The 27,313-nt window shown below is 43.8% G+C and overlaps 1 protein-coding gene across 2 annotated transcripts in view; it reads right to left on the bottom strand.

The window, feature by feature from the left end:
* Positions 1-27,045, bottom strand: part of ubr2 (ubiquitin protein ligase E3 component n-recognin 2) — an 89,835-nt gene extending 62,790 nt beyond the window's left edge. For both annotated transcript variants that reach the window (XM_070542801.1, XM_054750651.2), the window contains exons 1-9: positions 26,900-27,045; positions 21,643-21,911; positions 11,732-11,810; positions 9,287-9,400; positions 8,801-8,931; positions 6,110-6,248; positions 5,948-6,010; positions 4,176-4,296; positions 3,988-4,095 (exon numbers count right to left, since the gene is read on the bottom strand). In XM_070542801.1, the coding sequence (XP_070398902.1) occupies positions 3,988-4,095; positions 4,176-4,296; positions 5,948-6,010; positions 6,110-6,248; positions 8,801-8,931; positions 9,287-9,400; positions 11,732-11,810; positions 21,643-21,911; positions 26,900-27,028 (1,153 nt within the window). In that variant the 5' untranslated portion in view covers positions 27,029-27,045. The remainder of the gene's footprint in view (positions 1-3,987; positions 4,096-4,175; positions 4,297-5,947; positions 6,011-6,109; positions 6,249-8,800; positions 8,932-9,286; positions 9,401-11,731; positions 11,811-21,642; positions 21,912-26,899) is intronic.
* Positions 27,046-27,313: the final 268 nt, after the last annotated feature.

Raw genomic sequence — 27,313 nt, 5'->3', positions numbered from 1 at the left:
TTTGCTCTTTAACTGTATTATTTCCTGCTATTTCAGCTGTTAACTTTATTTTTTCTCTAAGTGTTTTTCTCCCCAGAAGAAGCTACAATGATGTTCTGCTGAGCTGTGGTGGCCTCATGGAGGGGGGCTATCGTCTAGCACACTGCTGCTAACCACTTAAACATTCTCCCTCTCGTGATAATAACATTTTACTTTCTTTGACATAGAATGTGCTACTACTAGTTTACCCATTTAATTATAGATTATAGGGGGGCTGCTGCTGTTTGGATTGCTGGCTGTAAGGCACATAACACACAAGCTTGCAATATAAAGAAGGACAACACCGGTCCCCCTCCAGCTCGGCTGTGTGACTGCACTAACCTGTCCTGTGTGACCCTCACCATGTAACCCTCATGCCCATGCTGTCTCTGGAGGAGCAGATAGGAGACAGACCTCCTGTAACTTAAAATGGACCAAAGCTTCCTCCCAGTTGCTCTTAAAGCTGAATTTAACATCAGTTTATCATCATGAAACAAAAGAATAAAGTGGAACAAGAACTTCTATCTTCTATTTCTCTCTCCTTTTAACTTCTCCGTGTCCCTAAATAAAAGATGATTACGCTGCAGCTGCCGTCACTCACCCCGCTCCATCCCCAAGACCGGATCTCCCGACATCACAGCACTCGGTCTGACTGAGCGCTTCCAGGAGAAACAATAATGAAATGATGAAAATAATAATGCGCGTTTGGAGGAGCGTCCTCCGATCCTCTCTCTTGTGTGAGCAGACAATCTCCCTCTCTCTCCCTCAGTCGCTGATCGAGCGAGCGGAGCGAGCCACGCGGCAACCCGCTCAATAAACATAATTCACGGCCAAATCCAACAGAACCGATCGGGCTAATTCGATTCGGTCTCAGGTTACAACTCCAGCGCTCAGCCCTGTGGTACCACATAAAGGCAGATAAAAGTTTCCTACCAGGTAAATGTGGAGAACACCGCTCTGACAGATTTGGATGCTGCGCTGGTGCCGCCGTTATAATAACAAAACTACATTCCACTATAATTGATTATGGTACTCTTCTATGATGCAGATTCGTTTATGCCCGCATCTCATGCAATGATTATTTGATTATTTTCCTCAGCTCTATCTATCCTACATCTCCCGGTCGGCTGTTGGGGGTGGGGGTGGGGTTTGGGGGCCACAAAGAGAGGGCTTGCGGGCCGGACGTGGCCCACGGACCGCCATTTGCGGATCACTGCTGTAAAGACTCTGACACTAGTCAGTGACTCGATGCAACCTGCTGGGTTCCTTATATAGGAAACTTTTTGCTGACTGAATCAGAATCCGAATAGGTTTATTGCCACTGTCAGTGAACAAACAATTCACAAACTAGGAACTTGCTTCGGTACTAATGTGCTACATATAACATGAATAATAAGATTAAAAATAGAATAAAATATAATAAAAAAACTAGAATAAAACTTTCAGCTATAAAAATGGCAGGTAATGGTAACATGGCCGATAATGTGACATTGTGTCGGGTACAGAAGACGAGCATGGTTGTGTGTTTATAATCTATTCACAAGTCTAACGGCAGATGGAAAGAAGCTGTTCTCATGGCGAGAGGTTCTGGTCTGGATGGACCGTAACCTCCTGCCTGAGGGAAGCGGCTCGAAAAGTCTGTGTCCCGGGTGCGAAGGGTCAGCTGCTATCCGGCCTGCACGCCCCCGAGTTCTGGAGACGTACAGGTCCTGGAGAGATGGAAGGCTGCAGCCAATCACCTTCTCAGCAGAGCGCACAATGCGCTGCAGTCTATTTTTGTCCCTCACTGTGGCTCCAGCGTACCACACAGTGATGGAGGAGGTGAGGATGGACTCAATGATAGCCGTGTAAAACTGCACCATCATCTGGGCCGGCAGCTTGGCCTTTTTCACCTGCCGCAGAAAGTACATCCACTGCTGGGCCTTTTTGATCAGGGAGCTGATGGATGGCTTCCACCTAAGGTCCTGTGTGATGGTGGTTCCGAGGAAGCGGAAGGAGTCCACAGTGGTGACGGTGGTGTCCGTCAGGACGAGGGGGAGATGGGGCTGTTACTTTCCTGAAGTCCACAATCATCTCCACTGTCTTCTGAGCATTGAGCTCCAGGTTGTTGCTGCTGCACCAGTACGCCAGCCGTTCCACCTCCCTCCTGTAGGCAGACTCATCCCCGTCAGAGATGAGCCCGATGAGGGTGGTGTCGTCCGCAAACTTGATCAGTTTAACGGAGTCATGGCTCGAGGTGCAGCAGTTTGTGTACAGGGAGAAGAGCAGAGGAGAACGTACACAGCCCTGTGGAGATCCTGTGCTAATAGTCTTAGTGGTGGAAACATTCTTCCCCAGCCGCACGCACTGCCTACCTTCTGTCAGGAAGTCAGTGATCCACCTGCAGGTGGAGTTGGGTATGTTGAGCATGGAGAGCTTGTCCTGGAGCAGAGCAGGGAGGATGATGTTGAACGCAGAGCTGAAGTCCACAAACAGGATCGTAGCGTAGGTTCCCGGGGAGTCCAGGTGCTGCAGGATGAAGTGTAGAGCCAGGTTGATGGCGTCGTCTACAGACCATTAGCTCTATATGCGAACTGCAGAGGGTCCAGGAGGGGGGAGGTGAAGGACTTGAGATGAGGGAGGACCAGGCGCTCAAAAGACTTCATGACTACAGACGTCAGCGCCACAGGCCTGTAATCATTCAGTCCAGTGATACGGGGTTTCTTAGGGACAGGGACAATGGTGGACAGCTTAAAGCAGGCTGGAACATGGCAGGACTCCAAGGAGATGTTAAAGATGTCCGTGAAGATTGGAGACAGTACCTCTGCGCAGTGTCTCAGGGTAGCGGGGGAGACACCGTCCGGGCCCGGAGATTTCCGTGGGTTTTGCTTACGGAAAACCCTAAGCACATCCTCTTTTGTCACTGAGAAGGCAGTGGAGGGGGAGGGGTGATCAGCGGGGACTGGACTATTCACAGTGGTGAAGGTGGTGGGGGAGGCATGTGACACCAGAGTGGCTGAAGAAACCTGTGCAGTAGGGGGTGTGGGGGATGGGTGTTGCATTTCAAACCTTGCATAAAAGGAGTTACCGGGTAAGTTGTTCAGCCAGTTGTATGTCGTCAGCAGCATGTTGGGCCCTAGGCTTGTAGTTGGTGATTTGCCTGAGCCCTCTCCAGACAGAGGCGGTGTCATTGTCAGTGTCAGTGTCATTGACTGGCTTAATGACCTGAACTGTATTGGAATGTTTACTGTGTGAAGGTCCTTGAAACGACTCTTGTCGTGATTTGGTGCTTTATAAATAAACTGAATTCAAAGGGACGACGGCACGACCTGTTGGCATACAGAGACTGGAGGCCCCGAATGCGAACCTGCTCTCTCGCGGCTGGAAGTATGGCGAGGAAGGGCTGGAACCGCCACATGCCGGGAACAGCCCAGGAGATCCGGCTGTTCAGGCTGATCAAGTAGGCACGCGAGATCCCTGTCTGGAAATCAAGAATGCAACGGACTCCAGAGAAGAGGCAGACATGAAAACGAGTCATGGGTGAAAATGGTTATGACCCGACAAACTCTCAGCCTAATACCGAATCGCCAGAGACAACACAGCCTCCATTTCAGTGTTTGTTCACCGCTCTTCTGTCCTGTCCTCAGTACTCTCAAATTAATAATCGACCCAAGTCCGATCCGACCCGTTGGGCTAACTCCGTTTGGGTCTGGATCAAACAAGTGGTTGTCTGGAGCTCTACAGGGGACAGGAGACCTCCAGACGGTTCTGACAGATTCATTTATTTAGGTTTTCACCTGTCTTTGGTGTCGGGGGCGTCTTAAAAATCCTCTTGAGTATTTCCCTCAGAGGATAATAATGAAGCTGGTTAAACTGTAAAAGCCGGCCTCGCTGTATAAGCCAGGACTGGACCAACAACCTTTCCATTACTGGACAACTGGCTGTACCTGCTGCCCAAAAACGGCCACAAAAAACCAGCCAAGTCATCACCTTTCCACATCTTGGAGTCGTTCAGCATCAAACAGTCAATCAGCGAGGAATCTTCTCTTCCTGGAATTCTCTGCAAGCACACCTGGCACAGGATCCTCCTCAGCCCATCTGGAACAGAGGCAACACTCAGCAGGAACATAAACACACATACAGACACAGGAATAGTGTATAATGAGGGTAAACCCTACCAGAGTACTGAATGATCTGTCCCAACCAGCTGAGAGCTTTTAGAGCAAAACACTGGTGAGCCACAACAGACGAGTGCATCACATGAACCCGAAGGGGCTTCGACTGGCGGCTGGTGTTCCTCTAAGAGAGGGCCAGGGGTCAGAGGTCACAAACTTTACAATTTTAATGCTGACAGAGCAGATCAAAACTAAACATATGTTGACTTCTAATTTTTTCATCTAAACAAGGTAAATGGATATGATCCAAACCCCACCTTGGTTCCTCCCACTGAGAAAAACATAGTTAACATAAACATGCTACAACTACTTTATCAATCCCATTAAAGCAGCATTTCTGGCCATTACTGCCCGCTCCTCCATACACACACCAACCAAACATAAGGTTTACGCAAGTTCTCAACAGGCCTAAATATTCTTCCAGCCAATCAGAGGGGAGGAAGGCGGGATTTTCCTCGGACATCCTACGATTCCAAATGATGTGCCTGACATCTTCCCATAAAATACAGAAATAATTCTACTTCACAACAAACTCAGTGGATCAGTTAAACTTGAAACTGTAGAATGAATGTGTCAAACATTCTGATAGTTGTTTGATTTCATGTCCAGTCACATCATGGTGTGTGATGACAGCCCTCGTCTTTAAACGACATTTCCATCTACGTGTTTGTGAATATTTCTGACCACAGACCAGATGTTGGTTTGTGGCCGTTTAATTTATTATAATGAAAACTACCAGTACCAGCTCAATGACAAAATATGTCTAGTTACATGGCTGATGGAGACACGACTGCACCAAAGGTGCAGAGGAGCCAGGATCCAGAAGGACCTCTACTACTTCTACATCTCTGAAGGATTAAGCTTATTTTATTGGGGATCTTCTTGTTCCAGATGTTCCCAGCAGAGCACTTGGACTTTGGTTGTGGTTCCTAGAGGTTCTAAAAGAAGAACGAGAGGCAGAGCTTCTCAGGCTCTTCTCTGATGAAAACAGACACCTGTCTTCTTCTAGGACTCAGTGCGGAAGAACACATTCTGGTTCTGCTGGAGGTTTCTACCTGTTCAAAGGGAGTGACCCTGGGTTTTACTGACCAGCCTTTTATAGTCTTAAATTGGATTGAATTGGACAACTGGCTTGAATCTGATCTGTAGTGGATATGTTCCTGATCATATAGGCTTGTGTTGGGGATGCAGATAGCAGTATTAGGTATTGGGCCCAACTACGTTCACATACTCGTAACGAAATCTGATAGTACAGGACAGATATTGGTGTGACGAGAGCTTTGTTTGCCTCTAACAGACAGTGACAGTTTGCACATAGAATTAAAGCATGGCTGAAAAAAAGACAACAAAAACGGACAGTAAAAAAAGCCATTCAGAAAACAGAAAAGATGGGAGAACGAAAAAAATAACCTATCAGCAAATGGAAAAGGCGGGACTAGAAGAAAAAAGAACCAATCAGAGTCTGAAGCCGGCTGTTGTTTGAACAAGCTACGGGTAACCAGACATCGCATACTGATTATCACAATTGTAGCTACAACTGCCGTGGGGACATTGACAGAGGTGAGTCTGTCGAACAGGCGCCACCGGTCCCTCCAACCAACTTAACCGGGTAGTTATGGTTAAGTGTCTTGCCCAAGGACACAGCGGCTGCAACAGACCGAGTGGGACTCGATCTCGCAACACTCTGGTTACAAGATGGCCACTTAACTCCTCTGCCACTGTCATCCCATAACTCACTTATTAATTAGGCCACTGGTCTCAGATCAGCGACTCACCACGATGACGGACTTGGCCTGGTCGCAGAACTGAAAATCTCCATATCGAACACACTTCCTGCCCTGCAAAACACAAGGATACACGTAACAGCTAGTTAGTTCAATTGCTCTGACTGGACTCAGTCTGCATGGTGTGCTACAGTGTATTCAGTGAGGACTGACGTCTCTGTCCACAGTGGTGGCAAAGGCGACGGCTTCCTTCTGGCTGCAGTTGACAGCTTTCTGTAGCGTGTAGATCACCTGTTCATACGTGTGGACTTCATCGTTGAACAGCATGCAATAGTAGCTGTCTGCTTTCTCCCTGTGTACACACACACACGCGCACACACACACAAACACACACAGATGATTACCACAGAAAAAGCTTGCTGGGGGTAAAAGCTCCTTCAGTCACAGGTGTATAAACGTTTATATATTCTGACTTTTTCAAGGAGACATTATTCAATCTGCTCCGTGTAGAGATGTTTGGCTCTCATTTATCGTTTTGCGGGGAATGGCGGAGCTGTTGACAAAGTTAAAGGAAGCGGCGTCCTGATCAGTCAGTCTTGTGGTCTCTGTCACTTTCGATGGACAGTGAGAAAAGGGGCTCGACTCCGTCCGTCACTTCATGCCTGCTGGAGCGCCCGTGCAACAACAAGTAATGTGTTGCACATGTCCACTTCCACAGACAGAGAAGTATAAACTAGGCTTAACACCGAACGTGAGGCCGAGGTCTTCCCTGGAGCCGCTAGCACTAGCAGCTGTTGGCTACATGTCCACGCCCCTAATTATTAACAATTTCAAGCTTTAAGTACATGTGAATGGATGAGTTACAAAAGCAATTCATCCCCATCAGAGTTGTCAGGACTGGAAACTTGACCTATTAAAGGGAAACTATGTAGTTTTGGCATGCTTTTAGCACCCCCAAGTGTCCTTTAGTTCAAATGAAAGTAAAACTACCCTCCTCGCTGTGGGTTTGACTTTTAACTCCTTAATCTAACAGCTGAGATGTCTCCTTAGCCCTAATTAGTTTCTACAGGAGTGACTCATCACTGAATGAAGCAAATCAGCTGTGTTCATGAACCATGCAGACTACAGTGTTGGTATGTCAGCTCCACTTTCCAACAGGGACGGCACACCACTCTGAAGTTGCAAGTCTGGTATTCAGAGCCACAGACTGACTGTTTCTGGGAGACAAAGACAAAAACAGCAATATTTCTATTTTGATACATTATTTTATGAAAACTATAACATGGAAATAAAAGACATATGAATATAAAAAAATCAGGAAGCCAGGACAACATGAGATCATCTAATAAAAGTTATTTCCTATCAGTATTTGAAAACAGAAAAAATGACTGCCTTGGGAGGCACTTTTTAACATGGGAGTCAATGGGAACTTGCTCCTTTAGCAGATGAGGGGGGAACTGCAATTCATTTTTGGCAGGCGGAGTATGACCCTTGATTCAAATTGAATGCATACTGCTTTAGTCTTGTGTTAAACCCGTTTGCTCATCTCCACTTACATGTATAAAGCTGATTTATTCTCCCCCGTCCGCGTCGGTGCGGAGACACGCAGCGCCTTTCTGCGTCGGCGTAAGGCTCTCTGACGAGCTCACAGAGGGTGACGGAGACATTCCCAAAATTTTAAACATCCGTCGAAAGTGAGGGAGACTGCAAGCTTGTGATTGGTCAGGACGCCGCTTCATGTAAACCCGTCAACAGCACTGCTGTTGTCCCGTTAAAAAGTAAACGGATATTTTGCAGCAGACCCAGAACAGATCGAAGAACACAACACAGGAAAAAGTCTGAAAATATGAACATTTATTCACCTGAGACTGAGGGAGTACAAAATACGGAGCAAACGTGGACGGAAACGACGAAAAACGTGGGTTTAGAGGTGGCAACCACATGAAGAGGTGGAGCAGAACAGTTATAAAGTCTCTGACAAATACACGATCAGGGACCGTATACCACAGAACAGCGTTACGCCCTCTGTTGTCCTGGCGGGGAATTGCTTTGCAACGCTCCGCTGCCTGAACAGAAGTTTGCATGTAAAACCTTTCCGACACTCCATGTGCGTCTCTCCGTTGCGCAGCTCACAGAGAAGTATAAATCAGGCTTAAGACCATCTTTCCTACATTTATACAACTCAAACATAACCGCACCAACATGGGAACTGCTTTTCTTGGATCAAAACACAAGTGCTTGCTAACTGCCGTACCCCCACCACTTAGTTTCATTTGCAACTATTTTCTAGAAACCAAAGAAGTGTCGGCATGTTACGAATCGGACAGGATTGCCTATTTCTGTGTTTTGGTTAGGTAAGCTAATGGTAGTGCTAGGGTGCTAATGCTAGCTTTGTGTTATCATTGAACAAAACAATCAAAAGACAACCAAACTTCAACTAGCTGCAGTAATTAATGCTTCACAACCAGATTAAACTGGAGGCCCCTTCAGTACTGGAGAGAAATGTTCCTCTGGTTCTGTTAAGGAAAGCTGTTGAGAAAGCTAACAGCTTCCAGCAATACTGGGTTTTGGAAGTCGCGGCTTTGGACTGAACATTGAACAAGGTGCTCTAATGTTAGCATGAGTGAAAAGTGAGCAGCGGATGATTTGGCTGTTTGTATGTCTTTCTACTAATATTAAAGGGAATCAAAGGTGCATGAAGGAGGACATCCGGTGGTCAAACCTGGGTACTGCAGTCCATGTATCAAAACAAACAAGTCCGTTCTCTGTGGACACCCAACCTGTTCCTGCCATGCAAGTGTGTGGTTCTTTCTTTAGTTTGGATGAAATGGATAAACCTTGTGGGAAGCAGCGTGTATTAGTACTTTTGTGTAACAGTGTCAGTGAGTGCAGCGTGATGCATACAATGGCTCTAGTCCTGCGGGCAGCTGGTTCTCCTGATCCCAGGTCAGCATGTCAACAGCGTACTTCAGGATGATGGAGAAGATGCTATAACCCCTGGCAACCATATCAGGATGCAGCTGGGCTACAGGATCCTGGGAGGGAGGCAGCAGGGTATTAAATTCACAGAGGTACAGGATTAGGGTGATGTCACAGGACTACAGGTTCATCTGATGTTCAGCAAAAACTAAACTCCTGTTCTAAACAATATCAGTAAAAGATCCTTCTGTCTCCTGGAAGGAGAATCAAACCAGTAAAGCCACAGGGCATGGAGGATTTATGAGTTTACCTTAAATACAAATAAAATGTGTTTTTACTCTGCAGCCACATACTCATCTGATTTCAGTTTAAACAAAAAGACCATCATGAGAACAGTATTTTCTGTCGCTGACCCATCTCAGGGCACAGATCTGATCCCACATCAGTACCTGAAAAAGACAGCTGTCTTACCTCCTCGGTTGCTTTGCTGCTGCCTACAGGGGTATGGTTCTGACAGTACGGACCCATCTTCCAAGCTTCAGCATCGCCACAGTCACAAAACCCTCCACCTCCCGACGTAGTCATCTGAAAATTTCCAGAATGATTAAATCAGACTGCTCTGGTAGGGCTGGGCGAGGGATTTTCCTTCATAGACATATGAGAACAGGTCAGCAGAAACTCTGATTTAAAGAATGGATGACACAGCCAATCATATTAAGTGTTGCTTCGCCCTGGACCACACAGACACTAGCAACTGGACACGCCAGCCAATAATGTCTGTCTTACCGCAAAAACACGAGGAAGATGGAAGACACAGCGAAAGTTTGGATACATTAGGGCTGGACGACGTAGAAAAATGCATATTGATTAAAACTTTTCATATTGATCGTTATCAATAATTATAGAAAAAAAATTTCAAGAAACTGTAGAAAGTTAATTTTAAGTGCAGCCCTGGCTATTTCATGCTATTCCTTAATTCACTGCTTACAATAAAAAACAGAAACCTTAAACTCAATATTATATTTAAACATCTTTATTTTACTAGGACTGAACAATTTCAGGAAAAGACTTAATTGCATTTGTTTTCTAGCAGAAATTGAGATTTTAGTTCAATTCTTGAGTTTCTTCAAATTAAAGTTCATATGCAGCAGATTATTCACAAAATACATTTACAACCATGACAGGAAATTACTTCATACCATCCTCTTTTCACTCATTGCCTCACTTTTCTGTAGCGCTGTTATTTTCTTTCCTCCTCTTTTACAGATTTGTCCCCTCACATTGATGTAATACAGCACTCAGCATAAATGACTTCACCCCACTACATTCATCAGAAAACCTTTTGTTTCTTTCAGAATCAACATCTTCTATCAGATACCAAACTACTAAAGACTCCCCCTAATGTGGGTCATTGATTACAAACAAGATGTGTTCATTTTCACGCAGAAAAGTGACAAATCCATGTTGCAAACATGAATACACCCCAGTTATAGTCTTAGGAGAAAAGCCACACTTAGACTACAAAATCTGAATTAACAGACATTCAACCACAGGTGAGTCTAATGCTTCATCTAAGAGGTGTCCAGCAGACAGGTGACTATAAAAGGACATTACTTAAAGAAAAGCCCTTCCCATTTCATGCTGTCACCAACGGCTCCTCATGGAAGAGAAATGTCACAACATCTGCGAAAGGAAATCATTTGTTTACACAAACAGGTGAGGGCTACAAGAAGATCAGCAAAGCTTTACACATCAGAGTCCTGTAGCAACAGTAAGGCGCAACCATCTTACAGAGACGTCCAGGCCGTCCACAGAAGTTAACATCTGGACAGGAGCATCTTCTGATGAGAAGGGTTAGGGTTAGCAGTAGAAAGCCAGACTGGAGTGACCGTTTCCCGTGACACCATACGGCGCACGCTGCAGAGGAATGGCATGCATGGGTATCGTCCACGAAGGAAGCCTCTCCTAGCTCACCTAGGATTAGCTAGGGCCCATGCTGGAAGAGATGAAGACTACTGGGTCTCTAGACTCTGGAGTGACGAGACAAACATCTCTGTTTTTGGAACTAATGGTTTCTAAACTGTATGGCGTCGTGAAGGTGAGGATGTCAAAGAGAAATGTATGGTGCCTACAGTGAAGCATGGTGGTGGTGGTGTCTTCATGTGGGGCTGCATGAGTGCTGCTGGTGTTGGGGAGCTGCATTTCACTGATGGTATCATGAACTCAACAATGTCCTGCTCTACTGAAGGAGAAGATGCTGCCATCACTTACTGCACTTTTCCAACACGACAATGATCCAGAACACACATCTAAAGCTACCGTTGCATTTCTGAAGAAGGTCAGGGTGAAGGTGACTGAATAACCAAGTATGTCTCCTGATCCGAACCCAATCCAACACCTGTGGGGAATTCTGAAGCAGCAAGTTGAGCATCACTCTCCATCCATCATCCAGGCTCTAAAAGAGGTTCTTCTTGAAGAATGGAAAAAGATAGATGTTGCAATATGTCGCCATCTTGTTCATTCCATGTCTAGAAGACTTGGTCCTGTCCTTAGAAACTATGGTGGAATGTGTGAAGAAATATTAAAACCTCAGATGAAAAAGGGTTTTGGATTTTCACTGCTGGATTTTTAAGAAAATCTGATGTTCGTGATCGGTGTGGCTAAAACAGAAACTAACTTCCGATCTAAGCCCGGGACAGCTGGTGACGTTTCACGAGGAGCTCTGCTGAATGAGCTATAGTGAACAACCCCAGTCTCCGGTGTTTCTGCGTTAGCGTTATAGCAGAACAACGTGTCAACAGTCAGATGTAGCTTCAGAAGCCTCTGCTAGTCGATCACATTTGGTTTTTCTCAGGGATTAAGTAAAAAAGAGATTTTCTATTCTGTGTGTGCGTGTGTGTGTGTGTGTGCACTTACTCTGTAGCGATGGTCTTTGTGCATACTGCTCAGGAAACACTGCATACACAGAACACATGTTGGGTCTGCGGCACACTCCCTGAACACAAAGGCAGATTCTGGTCAGGTCAGGAGGAACTGCCGCTCAGCACGCTACAGCTGTACGTGTGGACCCAGATTCCCCACCGCATGTACCGTATCACTGAACCACCCCCCACAAGCCTTGTGCATTATGTTTATGTTCTATACAGCATTAGATCACAATAAGGCCTGGACCCATGAATCATAACAAACGAGTCGGCTCTCAGCAGCTGAAGCCAGTTACGGACCAGCACCAGAAGATACACCCTGGTGGATCCTTCTGATTTTTGGGGGGGAAATTTCTCAAAGAATATGAATGCAAACACAAAAACCTGTTTTCTACTCATGTTCAGTGATGTCGTGAAGCCATTTAATGTGAATTGTAATGGTTTAATTTACATGTTTTTTAATGAGCCATAAGACATAAGATTCCATAATAAATATGAAATCAACCTTATGGACCTGTGGGTACTGTTTAACCAGATGATTGGGACTTTTTATTGCAGGGATTATGGAACAGCTTCGTATTAACTCAGACAACAGAAGAGAGAGAGTCAAGTTTTAAAGGTTTAAAGATTTATTACTAAACAAATTTAAACTAGACTAACTTTAACACTAAATGTATGGTGTCACTAAGGTGAATGAGAAGGAGAATGGTGTAGTGTGGAATGTTGCTCAGAACCAGCAAATCCGGAGAAATGATTAGTTCTGGTGGGAAGTGAAGGTGATGTCTTCGCGCTAAGCTTTGGTTAGGCGATTCAAAAACACATAAGATGCCATTCTGTCGGTCTACGCACCCTTGTGGAAGTCCCCGCCTAGATCAGGAGGTGTAGAGGTCCAGCTTGACCTTTGGATCTGAAGTTTGTAGAAACAGCCGCGGCAGCCGACCACCAGTCTTGAGATACTTCCGGGTCATGACAGTTTATCGGCATCTAACAAGACCCAAAACGGGGTCGTGATGGTTCAGCTTTTATTCTGAAAGGAACCGTTGCAGCAGGTGGAACGGCAACAGGTTTTCCAGCTTGTCGTTGCTTCTTTCGGCTGAAGAGGAGAGTTACGGATTGGCCACTCCGACAACTTCTCTCGAACGCTTTGAACTGGCGTTAGAGATGACGTGGGCATAGTTTTATACTTCGGAAGTTTTGGTTTATGGTCGAATGAAAAGATGACAGATTTACCAAGCACTACCAAAACCACGCCTCCGTCAGATCTGGCAGATTCTGATTGGATCAGTAAAAGCAATGTGTCGTCTCTTAGTGCTACGTGAGATCAGTCCTAGTGGAAACATTTAAAGTCATATTACGTATTATATTCTATAGGATTATAATAAAGTAATTAATATTTTGATTTCACAGATTGGTCACATCTCATTTATTGACTAACACTTTGTTTGATTAGCTTTATTAAAAATAGTTATTTTATTTATTAAAAGGAGAGAGTACATTCTTCATTCTTGAGCTGGAAAGAAGCAGTTTATAACAAATGCATGAGACCTTGAGGCCATATCTCATGCAGACTAGTTCTGTGTCAGAGGAGAGGGGGAAAATGACTTTTGGTGGAAAACAGTCATTTCATACCGTTACAACAACAACAGGGGCTTCCTTTTCAACTTTCAAGAAACTCCTGAAGACCCTGCTCTTCAGAGAGCATCTTCTAAACTAGCACCCTCCCTTCACCCGTCTCCCCTCTCTACTGTCCACTCCTTGTTCCCTCCTCTCCATGATTCATCATGCTGCCTCACTGCCACCTACGACTGACTGGAAATTGGTTGTTGTTCTTGTTGTTGTTAGCCTCAAGGGCAACATGCCGATTATCACTTGTAAGTCGCTTTGGACAAAGGCGTCTGCTAAATACATAAACAAACATGAACAGAACGTTTGGTCATAATCATAAATGTAACGTTTGGAGAGGAGTCAAAAAGACCTATGGGGAAGTGCACTAAACTGAAATATGGGGGTGGTAGGCTGATGTTTTGGGGATCACTGAGTTACCAAGGCTCTAGAAACCTTGTCATGATGAATGCTGCAGCTTTTCAAAAAATACTGGAGAATTTGCACTCATCTGCCTGAAAGCTGCACATGGGTTGCACGCAGTGGCCAGCCGCAGCGTTGTGGGTAGGCCTACCAGGCCTGGGCCCACCCTAAAGCCGAGCAAACACCGTGCAACTTTTAGCTGGCATTCAGCTCCATCGCAAACTGCACGACTTCCTCACAGAGCAAAGCTCACGAGCAGTGTTGGGAACGTTACTTTAAAGAGCAAGTCACCCCCAAATATTTTTTTTTTGCTGATAAACTAAATGAACGAGTGTCTAATCATGCTGCAGACACGTTTTGTCAATAATTTGGCATTTCAGTGCATCTTAGTTAAAATTTAAATATTCTGCCTAAAACTGGCAGTGTTGTGCCGTTGTCAGGTAAAAACTCTGCACTGTATTTTAATTTAAATCTGCCACTGCTATTGGCTAAGAAGTATGCTATGATGTAAACTGGTATATTATATGTCACAATGCTGTCGTGAGCCTGTGTGTGTGTGTATTTGTTAGCAGCTCCGCCCTCTCGGTCTGCCAGGCAACAGCATTTGTTGCATTTTTCAAACATGAAGTGGGAGTAGAGTTAGAATCTGGTAGGGGTTGACTTGCTCTTTAAAATAGTAATTAGATATAGTTACTGATTAGTTTGTCAAAAAAGTAACTCAGTTACTAACTGAGTTACAAGATTATAAAAGTAACTAATTACCAAGAAAAATAACTACTTAGTTACTTTTTTCAATAAAGCATGCAAGAATTACTACAATAGTTAAATATAAATGACTAATGACTGAACATAATAAAATGTATGTCCAAATGTTTTTTTATAAACCTGAATAATTTAAATAAATAAGCACTTAACAGGAGGAACTACTAACAGGAGCATTACACTTATCTAGACTATTACAAGGTCACTGTGTGATATTTAACAAGACCCCAATCAGCTAAAATTTAAAATTGCAAATAGAAACACCTGCAAAGGTTCTTGAGCCTTTAAATGGTTTCTCAGTCTAGTTAAATTACAGAAATGAATGTAATTTTGCACAGTATTCTAATTTTTCCGGCTTCACATGTATTAATGGTTAAATAAATAAATAAAATCTTTTAAAATGACACTAGAAGAGGCACAAGCCTGATGGAGGACTTACATTTACTAACGTGGGTCAGACCCAACCACAGAAGAGCTGAAGCTGGGTGGTGAACACACACAGTTGTTCTAATAACACCTGAGCTCCATGACGTCTGAGACTGATGCATCAGCGTTACAGCGGGACTAAAGACATGATCAGGAACAGGTTACAGATGGATGATCTAGGAAGGTAGAAGATCAGGACGTCTGATCGGTGGACAGGTGAGCGGACCTTCGGGACGTCCCGCTGTCACGCTAAGAAGGGCACGGCTGCAGACCCGCAGATTCACTGCTGCAGATCCACACCTGCAGGCTGCAGCCGTAGATATTCATCACGTCTTCCTCGTTCTTGATGCTCTTGGATGAAAACATCTACCTCTTTAGCTCCTGATCAGCTGATGACAGCTTCAACACACCGCGCTGCTTAATGCACACATTTCCTTATCAGTAACAGAAACGATCGTTTTGATAAAAGAAGACTGTAATTAATTAGTTTGCTCGTTACTGAAAGAAATATTTTTTATTAACGTGGTTATTTTAAACGGCGTTATTCCCATCACTGCTCTGTTGGGTCTACAGTAGGCAGCGACAGAGACAGTGAGAACACTGAGGGTCTCCGCCCACCCGGCCAATCATCATCGTGTTTGTAAGTGCGTTACCGACACCTCTCTCTCCCTGGCTGCAGCTGAAGTGTGGCGGTCAGAAAGCCTCACGCTGTTGCTCAACGTTCGACAAGCACAGGGGTGTAGCACCAAATTCTGGGCCCTAGGTACAAGTCTTCTAGGTGGGCCCCCATGCTCAATTACTTAATATCTCTCTGACACATTTTTTGTCATGCTATAAGACAAGATAATAAATATGATCTTAGTTTAACCTCTATATTGAGCAAATACAAATGCCAGCATAATAAAAGTGAAATGCCCAGACTTCACATATAATTATTTTTATTTGCCAACAATGTGTTCAAACAAAAATCCTGGAATTTATTTTCCTGTAAATGCCCACTGACGGGTCTTCATGTTAGCAAAATCACTTATGAGATCTTTAAAGTCCAATCCTTTGGCTAATTGGCTTTCAATAGAAAGAAGAACTAGGCTGTTCAGTCTATCCTGGGACATTGTTGATCTCAAATAATTTTTCACCAGTTTCACTTTGCTAAAAGCCCGTTCACCCCCAGCAACAGTCACAGGTAGTGTGCAAAAAATCCTCAGTCCAATACAAACTTCTCCAAAAATGCTCTGTAATTGCACCCTGTATGGCATTAAGCAGCTCAAGAGGAGACCGAATGTGTGGAAATGTGGCACCATATATTGTTCTCAGGTGTAGCATCTCATTCCCAAATTCAGCTGTGAGATCCTTGTAATATTTTCTCATCAGTGCCTGGCATGATGTCTTCATCTGCTCTTCAGTCATGTCTGTCATGGTTCATGATGTTAAGCTTTGCTAATACTTATATGTATTGATATATTAAATACATATGACATGAAATAAACCAGGTTCTCTCTGTGAATGTAATGCACTCTAAATTTTATAATCCCTGCATTATCAGCTAAATTATAAGATTGTCCGTTTTCAAGATCAAATATAAAGAAATTTAAAATAGGCTTAAAATATCTAACCAAGTCAATAACAATCCTCTAACACCAGTGTCGTCATGCTATACGAAAAACAGTGGCAGCTTCTCATTCCTGAGATTACCACGAATCCATCGATACCAAGTTTGTCCTGGTCCATGACTGGGAAGGAGCTGAAATATCCACACAGAGTGAACCTGTTTTTACTGCGAGGTCCGCGAATTAATTGGCGGCGGCCGCCCGCGATAATAATTCTGATTTTAATATATATATATATATATATACATATATATATATATATTAGGGATGAGCGAGTACACCACTATCTGTATCTGTACTCGGAATGGGCGTGGCATAACCCGGAAGTGGGCGTGGTTTAACAGGAAGTGGACATGGTTTACATCAATGTATTATTTTAAGTCTGAAATTGATATGGATTGATCAGAAGTTGCTATGTGTATTGTTTATTTGAAAACTATTTACAGAGCAGCCTCAGAAGTGAGATTAAATATTTTTGATCACAATAGTAAAGAAACTATTACAGAAAAAGTGTTTCAATAAAATCAGAACATTAATATTTGAGTGCATGGATTAATACATCTGAACCCATGCAGTAGGAACTAGGAAATATGAAATGCTAGAACCAGACACAACTTTATATATATTTTTTTTATTTTAATTTGATTAAACTGATTTTTTTCTTAACGTTCTTGGCATTTTCCCACACAAAGTTTAACAAAGAAATGTTGATTAATGTGTGTGTGTGTGTGTGTGTGTGTGTGTGTGTGTGTGTGTGTGTGTGTGAGTGTGTGAGTGTGTGAGAGAGAGAGAGAAAGAGAGAGAGAGAGAGAGAGAGAGAGAGAGAGAGAGAGAGAGAGAGAGAGAGAAAAAAATTAAAAACCCCACCGGAGCGGAGGTAGTGACAACAGCACGTCAGCTCTGTCTTGGCAAATGCACCATGTCAGTTACGAAAAAAGTAACTTTAAATATTCAACAGAAAAAGAGGCGAGCTGAAGAAAACCTAGGGAAAACTGAAGAAACGTGAGCAACAGTGAAGCCATCACAGCGCGATCCGTTACTGTCTGTGTGTGTGCGTGGATGAGCCGGCCGGACTGAGCTCCCGGTCGGCTAGAGAGTTTTGTAAGTAGGGAGGGGCGGGCGCTCTATGTGACTGGCCAATCACAGAGCGTGAAGACAGTCAGTTACCCAATGAAGATTTTCCTTCAGCACGATTACAGATAATGACTCGTTTTACTAGTTTCATGCTCGTATTCGTCAAAAATGCGTTATCCGTACCGGATACTCGTCTGAAATGAGTATCCGGCTTATCCCTAAAATTAGTGTTTTCACTGATAACACTAATTAATTTATATTTGATCTTGATGGTGAAACTAAAGGTGTTTAACACTGAACACCTAACATGAATGCAGCTTCTGAGAGCTAGGTAATATCAGCTAAAACTGTGTTCTGCTGCTGCTGCTCACCTTCCTTCTACTTGCTTCTGTTCAATTAACTTTTCCTCCTTCTCCTTCTTTTCTTTTCTTTTCTGGAAGCCAGATTTCCCTTTCTTGGGAAAAGACATGACTGACTCTCCTGCCTCCAGCTCTGGCTGTCGGCATCTGCGATGTCTCATTAGCACATGCAGCCGGGCAGCCCCTGGCCGCTGGTGTGGACTAAACCACTTTGCACATTTTTAAGGGGTGATAGATGCCTCAGAGATTATTCAGTTATTATTTTTAAGGCGAAATTCTGTTTCTTAACCTCTTTATCCAGGTAAAGGGAAGTTTATTAAGACATTAAGTAAGTTGGGGGAAAAAAACAACAACAATAAAACATTTTTATTCAAAGCTGTCTCAGGGCCCCTCCCTGCAGTGGGCCCTGGGTAAACGGTACCCTTTCCCCCCCCAGTCCGACGCCCCTGGACAAGCACATAGTAACGCACAACCTTCCGTCCCCAGTAACGGTAACGGCGTTGCAGCAGTGGGAAAAGTAATTAATTAGATTATTCCGTTACCTAAAAAAGAACGCCGTTATATTTCAACGGCGTTACTCCCAACACTGCTCACGAGTCATGTTCTCACACTGAAAAACCCACGTGCATATATGTGCGCAGAAACACACACAAAAAGCACATATACAGCTGGTGTTTAGGATTTTGTCTTGATATTAGACTTTGGGTGAGAACTGATTTTTCTAATGAAAACTGAAAAACACATAGTCACATAAATTATGAAAACACACATGCACACTAGTCTACGGTATCTCTAAAAAACACAAACAAAAATTGTTCAAAAAATTATTGCATTGTGAATCCAGGGGCCACAAAATACTCTAAACATAAATTACTAAAATGTATTATAAATCAATGCCCTGCCATTTATAGAAATGTTATGCCATTTGGTGGAAGAAAATTAAAAACTACTATTTCAGTCCCCAGTGGCTGCAGGAACGCAGGTGGAGTGAAATAAAAAAATATTTATAGTGATATTTAGTTTTGTTAGAAAAATGTAGTTTGAATGAGAGTCTAAGGCACCAAAAAATGTCCAGGGACCTCAATGTTCCTTTTTGTCTACACAATGTTTTAAATGGAGTATCGGAGACATTTGATTTTTTGTAAACTTACCCAAAAACACACACCAGAGCAAAAAAATAAAAACAATTGCATCAACACGGCCAAAGTTATTAAAAAAAATAAAGCATGACCGCCTGCGCAAAAAAATGCATGAGGGACCCCTAAGGGTTAAACTCATCTACCTGCTGTCTGGACAACCTGCCAACTAACTTCTTCTAAAATGTTTTAGCTGCTTAAAAGATGATGTACTGAAAACTGCTGACTGTTCCTTAATGTCAGGTATTTTTCCTACATCAGTGAAAACTGCTGCTGTTAAACCTCTCCTAAAGAAAAATAAACTAGATCTCATAGTGACGAATAACTACAGACCCATCTCTAATCTCCTTTCATGGGAACATGATAGAAAAAGCTGTGATGATCCAGCTGAACAACTTTTAGAGACAAACAACCTGCTGGATAGTTTCCAGTCAGGCTGTAGACAACCCCACAGCACTGAGACTGCACTTATTAAAGTATTAAATGATATTTGTCTAAATACAGGATGTGGTGTTGTGGTAGGCTAAATCCATTTAGGACGTGAAAAATGATCCCACACCTTTGACACCTTCTGTCTTTTGCGCACTCCACCGGGGTCCACGTTGTCTGCCATTGCTTAAGAAAAAGTTAAGTTATATTCGCTACTCGCGTGTGCATTCAGCGTAGTGGGCATGTGTGTCACTTGTTTCAGTCCAGATGAAACATGGCCCCGGGCGAATGCAAAGCCATGAATTAATTAAACATGAATTAAACGAAGCCTTGAGGCAGAGAATTTGACTCGAGGCTTTTCTGTACTCGAATTATTCGAGGTACTCGAGGAATCGTTTCAGCCCTAAAACTTACATTATTACTTTTCATTTAAACTGAAGTACAATACATGTGTGATCAGGTCTAGGGTAAAGTGAATTAGAAAATAGCTCTTAGCCCTTTCTGGGACCCATGAGCCGACAGGAAGGGGAGGAGCCTTAGGCTCCCTATCAGGAACTGGGGGTGTGTACACGTTTCAACAGGGTCGCTTTGGTATTTTTTGTTATGGTGATTTGAAATGAGTTCACACACAATAAATGGCTTCACAGCATCAGTGACCACGAGTGAAAAAAAAGGTTTTGTGTTTTCATTCATATTCTTTGAGAAAATAGAAAAAAAACTACCAGGTTGTGTGAACTTATTGGAACAACTGTAGATAAATACATTTCACTGTAATAACAAGTTGTTTGTCATTTATAAAAAGTAGCTCAAGTGTTTCAAAGAGCTGACTGTTTTTCTACTTCACCGTTAGCATTTTTAGCCCCGTTAGCATTTTTAGCCTCTAGCCTGCTTCTCCTGATATTAAAGTAAAACACAAAGATGTCGTGGCTTCTTAAGCTTGGTTTATGCTTGACGCATTCACTTTCCACGAGGTGATGCGGCTCGCGGATGGAACGCGCTTCACAACTCGCAGCGTTTATGGTTAGTGCGTCTCGTCTCTGCGGTGAGCCAATATTCTCCCAAACTGAACGGGGCAGCATGGAGCTCTACGGCATGCACCCAACACTACACCATAGTAGAAGTAGAAATTACTGTTTACAACATGGTATTTCAGCATTTCTAACAGCGTCCTCGTCTTTTCCGACAGTGCGAGCTATTTCTCCAAGAATTATTAACTACATGTTGATCACGGTGACCTTTGAGAGCTGAATCATACAAATGTCTGTATTTACGAACCTCTGCCATACTAGTTCTTGCCGGTCCGCCATGTTTTTCCGCGTCCGTCCGTCCGCGTGGTTAGAAATTTTCCAAGGTGCGCGTTGCGGAAATCTTGGGCCGTGCGGAGACGCAGTGGGGGGCGTGGTTGTTAAAATGACGCAAAATGACGCTCCGCACGGACCTCGCGGACGCGTCAAGCATAAACCAACCTTTAGGGGTACAGGAATAACTTCTGGGTCGCTCCCGTTACTGGATTAGGAACTTTACAAAAATGCTGCTGCGTTTTGCCGGCTGGTGTCAAGGATTACTTGTCATTTTTAGGCTTTTTAAGACTTGTTAAGGATCCACTAATACCCTGTAAATGGCCAAAACCACAGACGTTCTCCTATACTCATTGATGTCAAGGGCTGCTACGCCCTATGTGCTATAAAAGTAGAGCTCAATTACCATTACATTGGTCAGAGTACAGAAGTATTTTTATTGCAAAGTTTCTTCTTTTTGGCAAGGATTGTTGGTAAGAAAGTTCCATTATTCTTTACCTGTCGACAGTTTCGGTTTCTCTCTTGAAGCCTTCTCCGTGGGTTGTCATGTGGGAGACTTGACAGATTCACTCATCCTTCCACATGACAGGGAGTACGGATATATGATGGACATACACCATGTCGGCATCAACCCACGAAGGAGGCTCCAAGCGAGAAACAGAAACTGTCGGGAAAGGTAAAGAAAAATGGAACTTTCTTACCAACGATTCTTGCCAAATTCAAAGAACTTTGCAGTAAAGGCATTAAAAAAAACTGAAATACCAGAGAGTACAGGTGTGTCAGGTACCTGCAGGAGTAGGTGGGCTCCCCCACCTTAAAGACATGGCCACACAGTGGTGAGGACAAGTTTTTCTTCTGCAGAGGCACCAAACCCGTTGATGGATCCTCCCCCAACAGGAGCCACTCCAAAGGAGCAAAGAGGAGCAACTGACAGGCTAGCTCCTCTCTTTGTTCCTCCCGGCTGCCACCACTCAGCCCCAAGCACAAGATTCTGGGTACATATTCAGCCAGGTGATGATACACCTCCTGCTGAAGGTTGTTTGCTGCCAGCCACCGCTGAGGAGGAGAAGAATGGGGTTTGGGGTTAGAGAGAGGAGAATTAATAACTGATCACATCAATATTGTATTTATTAATCTGTAGTTTCTCACGTGAACCATGTCTCACTCAATGCTAACCAATCACTTCTGACTCACTAGGGAATGAAGGGGTTAGTGGTCCACAGAGACATGCCTCTGATCAGAAACCAGAACTGTACGACCAAGTGGCCTTTAGGGAAGTCTTTTGCAACAATGTGCGTGCTGTTTCTACCAGAAACAATTCTAAAAGAATAACACCTGTCGGCTTCGGTTCCAGGTAGAATATCAATGGGTGCGGCCTAGAATTAACTATCAGAGTTCTATGCTATTCTTCTTCTCTGTGTCTGCCGCTAGTTATTCTCGGCTCTCTTTATGTTTTTGAGGGCACAATGGCGGCAGTGTAGACGACAGCGGTGCCCTGACCAATCACAAGCTTGCGTTCTACGTCTTGTTCGACGGATGTTTAAAAAAGTGGGCTCGACTCCGTACGTACTTGCGTGCCTGCCGAGGCCCTACGCAAGGACGGATAATGGCGTTGCGTGTCTCCGCACTGACGCAGATGGAGAAGCATGAATCAGCCTTTAGTCTTCCCCGTTCTGTTCCACCACGGGAAAGCTGTGCATGACGAGTGTTGCACTGAGCCACACTGTATTTTTCAGACAATAACAAAAAATACAGCCACATGGCCGACATTGTTCCTTGCCACTTTGCTAGCCCAAACTGTTCTGATCACGTGGACGTTGCATGCTGGATCTGGGCGCTGATGGACAGAATTGCTGGAATGGAATTTAAAGCGAAACGTACTGCTAATATCTGAGATTTTTGATGCTGTCCGATATAATCCGATAGTGTTTTTGGGATGACATTTGATATCAATATCACTATCGGAACGGGAAATCCCTAATAAGGATCCTCTCCTTTATGGAACAACGGTTGTCTCTTGCAGGGTTGGGTGGGGGGTGGCGAGCAGAGCTGGGCTTCGATTCAAATTTCAAGAATAGATTTGATTCTGATTCTCAAGAATTAGAATCGATTACTATGATTTGATTTGATCCAATATATTGATTCAGCACAGCGAACTCTTCTTTTGTTGTTACCCTAATTACATGACTCTTTCCTATTAATTTTCTCTCTCCCTTTCCTTACATTTTTATCACAATTAACTTTTTCTCATTTTAAACATATTCTGTACAGTGATCCCTCGTTTATCGCGGTAGATGCGTTCCAGACCTGGCCGCGATAGGTGAAAATCCGTGAAGTAGAGACTCCCAGCATGCCCCTCGCGGGGATTCCCTCCACGTCGCACCTACGTCACAAACCGCGGCTATAAACCAAACGGAAGTCGCCTTTCCAGCTCACCACTCAGTCATCGTTTCTTCAAATTCATGATCAGAGTTTCCAACCTACCAATCAATCCAACGAACTATCAGCTCATAGTAAGTTATCTTACTTACTTCTGGAAAGCCCGGCATTTCCGTGTCACTTCGTTGACGCTCGAACGCTCGGGGGTTTCCTAGATTAATCGTGAGCCGGTGTGTCTGACAAGGTATGGCGACTGGACAGAACACCGGCGTTTCACCGACGCTCTCACTTCCGGGTCTGTGACACCACGCTCCCTACAAGCTCAACTCCCGAATCCAGCCGACCAGTCTGACATACAGTACTATATTGAATTATCGTATGATCACATTCTTTTTTTGTGGGTAAAACTCGAGAAAAAAAATTTTTTTTACTTGGTTTTTTTTAGTTTTATTACAAAAAGTGCATTTTATGATGAAATTGATGAAAATAAATTAGAATTTCTTGACATTTCGCATAGAAAAATACCGCGAATCGGCGAATTTCCCTTGAATAAGTCTCCCAAAAAAAATCCGCGAAGTCGTGAATCCGCGATAAACGAACCACGAAGTAGCGAGGGATCACTGTAATCATTTTTTGAAATCTTTTTTATTTTTTTATTTTTTGCCTTTGTGAATCGCCTCATTAGTTATATCTTGAGAGGTGCTGTATAAAAGATTGTTTTCTTTCTTTCACAGACGGCTGGGATATGTGGAATATTCATTTGATTTTGTGGCCCTCTTTGACTTTCATATTACCCTTCCCGCTACATCGGTCACTTTTAGCGGTGTTTTTACCATCATTTCTACATCCACCAAGTCCCGAACACGATGAGAAAGCTTCAGTTGGCAGAAACGTTAACTCCATTAGCCTTACTTTCTTCACGTGAAGCAGACTCTTTATGACTGCATGAGTGAACATTCTTCTTCTGAACCATGCTGATTTTTGCCTGGGGTCAGCAGAGGGCGCCAGGCTGTGATCTCAACAGGAAAAAAATGGAGAAGGGAGGTCCTGAGCAGAGTGGCCCGAAAGTGGGGCAAAGCTACTAAGGCAGAGTTATGATGCTAATTTTAAGATAACGGTGGTCAATTCAGCAGAGGCGTCCAATGTGGATGTCTTGGATGGCCGTGAGGAAGACTTTCTGGGAGGAGCCAACAGGTGTAGCGATATGATGGTGCACCGGGACTGCAGCAGCATGAGAATGAGTACAGCAAGGCAGAGGGCGTCTGAATAAAAGCCTCATGTGACTTTTGATTTCACTTGCCAGCAAAGTTTTGATAATTTGCATTAAAGTAGTTTTTTTATCAGTATTTGTTCTCCAATTTTAAAAACATATAGTTTATTTAAAAAATGATTTTTTTGTCTTTTCCTGAAGATTAGTCTTGGGGGGTGGGGGTGGGGGTCAGGGGGTTCCTTTATTGGGGTCAATACGGTAATTTTCTGTTGTGGACAAAGATGAACATGATGTCCAGACAAACAGGAGGTTGTAAAACACCGACATACAAAAACATTAACCATCGTTAAACTAGTTCAACCAGTTGTTACCTCAGTTGCGCTAAGCTAACGTTGTGCTAAGCTAGTGGTTCACAACAGCACTACTGGTGCATTCCAGTTGTCCTTGGAACTCATTTTTCCCTAGATAAGTTAGCTGGAAATTACACAATGAACTCGGAATTACGAGCCGCAAGCTCGTAGGTTTCAAATGACCCGAGATCCCAACTTTAAAGATGGCTGCGCCCAGTGCACAATCCATCAGATTTTATTTATAAAGAGCTTTTCAAGCGAAAGTGTGACTCAAAGTGCTTTACAGAATTAAATGACAACAAATTCCCATAACAGTTTAAAAGCATTAAAACACACACACACACACACACATCAGTAAAAATTATATTACTTCAGTGCTACCAGAAAGTAGATATCATCCTTATTTTTTTCTCATTTATGTTCTGTTTTCTTTCTTTTTGCTATCTAACAGCACCGATAAGTTGCTTATCGTTATTAGCAATAGTTGCGTTGTTGAAAATTTTAACATTGCCGCCAAAATTTACCGGTGTTTATGGTTTTTACTTTTCCTGGTGAATTACATTTGATTTGTAACGTATTTCTGGTGGTATGTGGCAACTGTCGAAGGGCGTGTGCGTCACTATTATTTAGATGCGAAGAATACTTGGTTATATACTTCTTTTGGTTTAGTACTCAACAACATTGGTGGCATTCATTTTTTCCGAGTTGGAAGCTGGAATGCAAAACGAGCCCATTACGTCAAGTTCTGAGGACAACTGGAACGCACGATGCGTCCCCCGCACAAAGCATCCAGGTTTCAGGCATCAGCTGCAGGCCGGAGACAAGGCTTGTGCTTTAGAGTTTAAACGGAGATAAAGTGCGTATCCCCTGAGACGGACAAACGTGTAGCTGCTATCCCTTAAAAGCTAACAAGTGGTTTTTTCTCCGTTTAGTTGCAAGTCAGAATGATAATTAGTGTAAAACATTTGAAGAAGATATTATCGTTATTGCAAAATGGAAAAGCATGTTTAAATGTATAACTGTTCTGAAGTTTATTATCTTGTTGTTAGAAAAACAATCATAGTTGTTAGCTGGTAAACTAGATTTCTTTTCTCTATATTTCAGGAATCTGCATCATTTGACAGGCTGGCCCAGGAAACCCATCCTTCTGAGATGAACATGCTGCTGAGTGAACGACAGCAGCTGAATAAAATCAGTGCTATATAAATATACTGGTTAATAGTGACGCACCGATATGACGTTTTTGGGCTGACACTGACATTCGATAATAATATCACCATTATGGCTGGTGCAGGTACTGTCAGTCAGCGACCAGCAGGTCATCAATGATCCGCGCTTACTACATAACCCGCTCACACTGACCTGGATACGGCCAACAGCCACAACACACTTGCAGCTGGTGACAGGCGCAGTGAGCCTGTCTGGATCTTCACCAACAGGAAGTAGCTTAGCTTTCAGAACTCAGCAATGACATTGGTTTCACTTAGTAAACACGGGGACCACACCTGGACACCAGGTGACAATCCTGGAAGCAGAGCAGCTGTACATAGAGAGGACATGGGACAACCCACCCTCCAGCGTCCGGCACGCGCTCAGGTCTCCAAGTGCCCCTCTGCCGGACCAGCCCACCTATCATGTTGTCATGGTAACCAAAAGAACACCTGAAAAAACACCTGTTGTCCAAGTGAAACTGCAAAGCAGCACCTCCTTGAACGTGTTTAAATGTGTGTCACGTTCCCTGATGGAGCCGTTCACGGTGACAGCGCGTGAACCTCCCGAAGCAGGGTCACAGGGTTCACGAAGCGCACTGGCGTTATTCCCTCGGTGTTAAAACCACGTAAACAAACCTTTAAATCAGCGTACGACAACCGTCTCAAACGCCCAGATGGGTCGAGCCGGTCCCACAGCTGGAGTCTGGGTCAACAGCTGGACCTGACACAACCTGGTTACATCCAGATGTTCTTCACGGCGCTAACAGCTTAGCCTGAGCCCAACCGAACTACAAGCCGAGCCACAGCTCTCTGTGGCGGACCAAACTCCCGCCACCAGACACCAGACCGGGCCGGACCGAGTCCGTGGGGTGGAGGGCACAGACAGACGCTTACCGAGGCGGTGTCCCTGGCGGAGAAGTTCACGAATTCGGTACACAGAGCGGACGATGCATTTCTGTCGGACTCTGCCGCCGCCATCTTTCCTTCTGCCTTACTGGAGAAGACACCGGAACCGGAAACCATTACAATAGGGGGCGGGTACAGAACAGAACGGTGCGTGGTTACCGTTCTGTTCTGTACCCGCCCCCTACTGTAGTGGTGCACTCGAGCAGATCCTGTACCGACACCGTCACAAAAACAGGTATGACTATGGATGATACTTAAAATATAAATATAATTTATCAAAATAAATTTAAATATAAAATCCTGTCAGGTAGGCTCGAAAAGTAATCCCACGTGATCTGTTTTCAATTATTTTTATTTACATTATTTAATCAAACGTCGTGTACAACAAACAAATAAACAAAT

The sequence above is a fragment of the Nothobranchius furzeri genome, chromosome 12 (genome assembly GCF_043380555.1).
Source record: "Nothobranchius furzeri strain GRZ-AD chromosome 12, NfurGRZ-RIMD1, whole genome shotgun sequence".
NCBI lineage: Eukaryota > Metazoa > Chordata > Actinopteri > Cyprinodontiformes > Nothobranchiidae > Nothobranchius > Nothobranchius furzeri.
The sequence above is the reverse complement of the archived record's forward strand: the minus strand, read 5'-3'. Positions and strand labels throughout refer to the sequence as shown.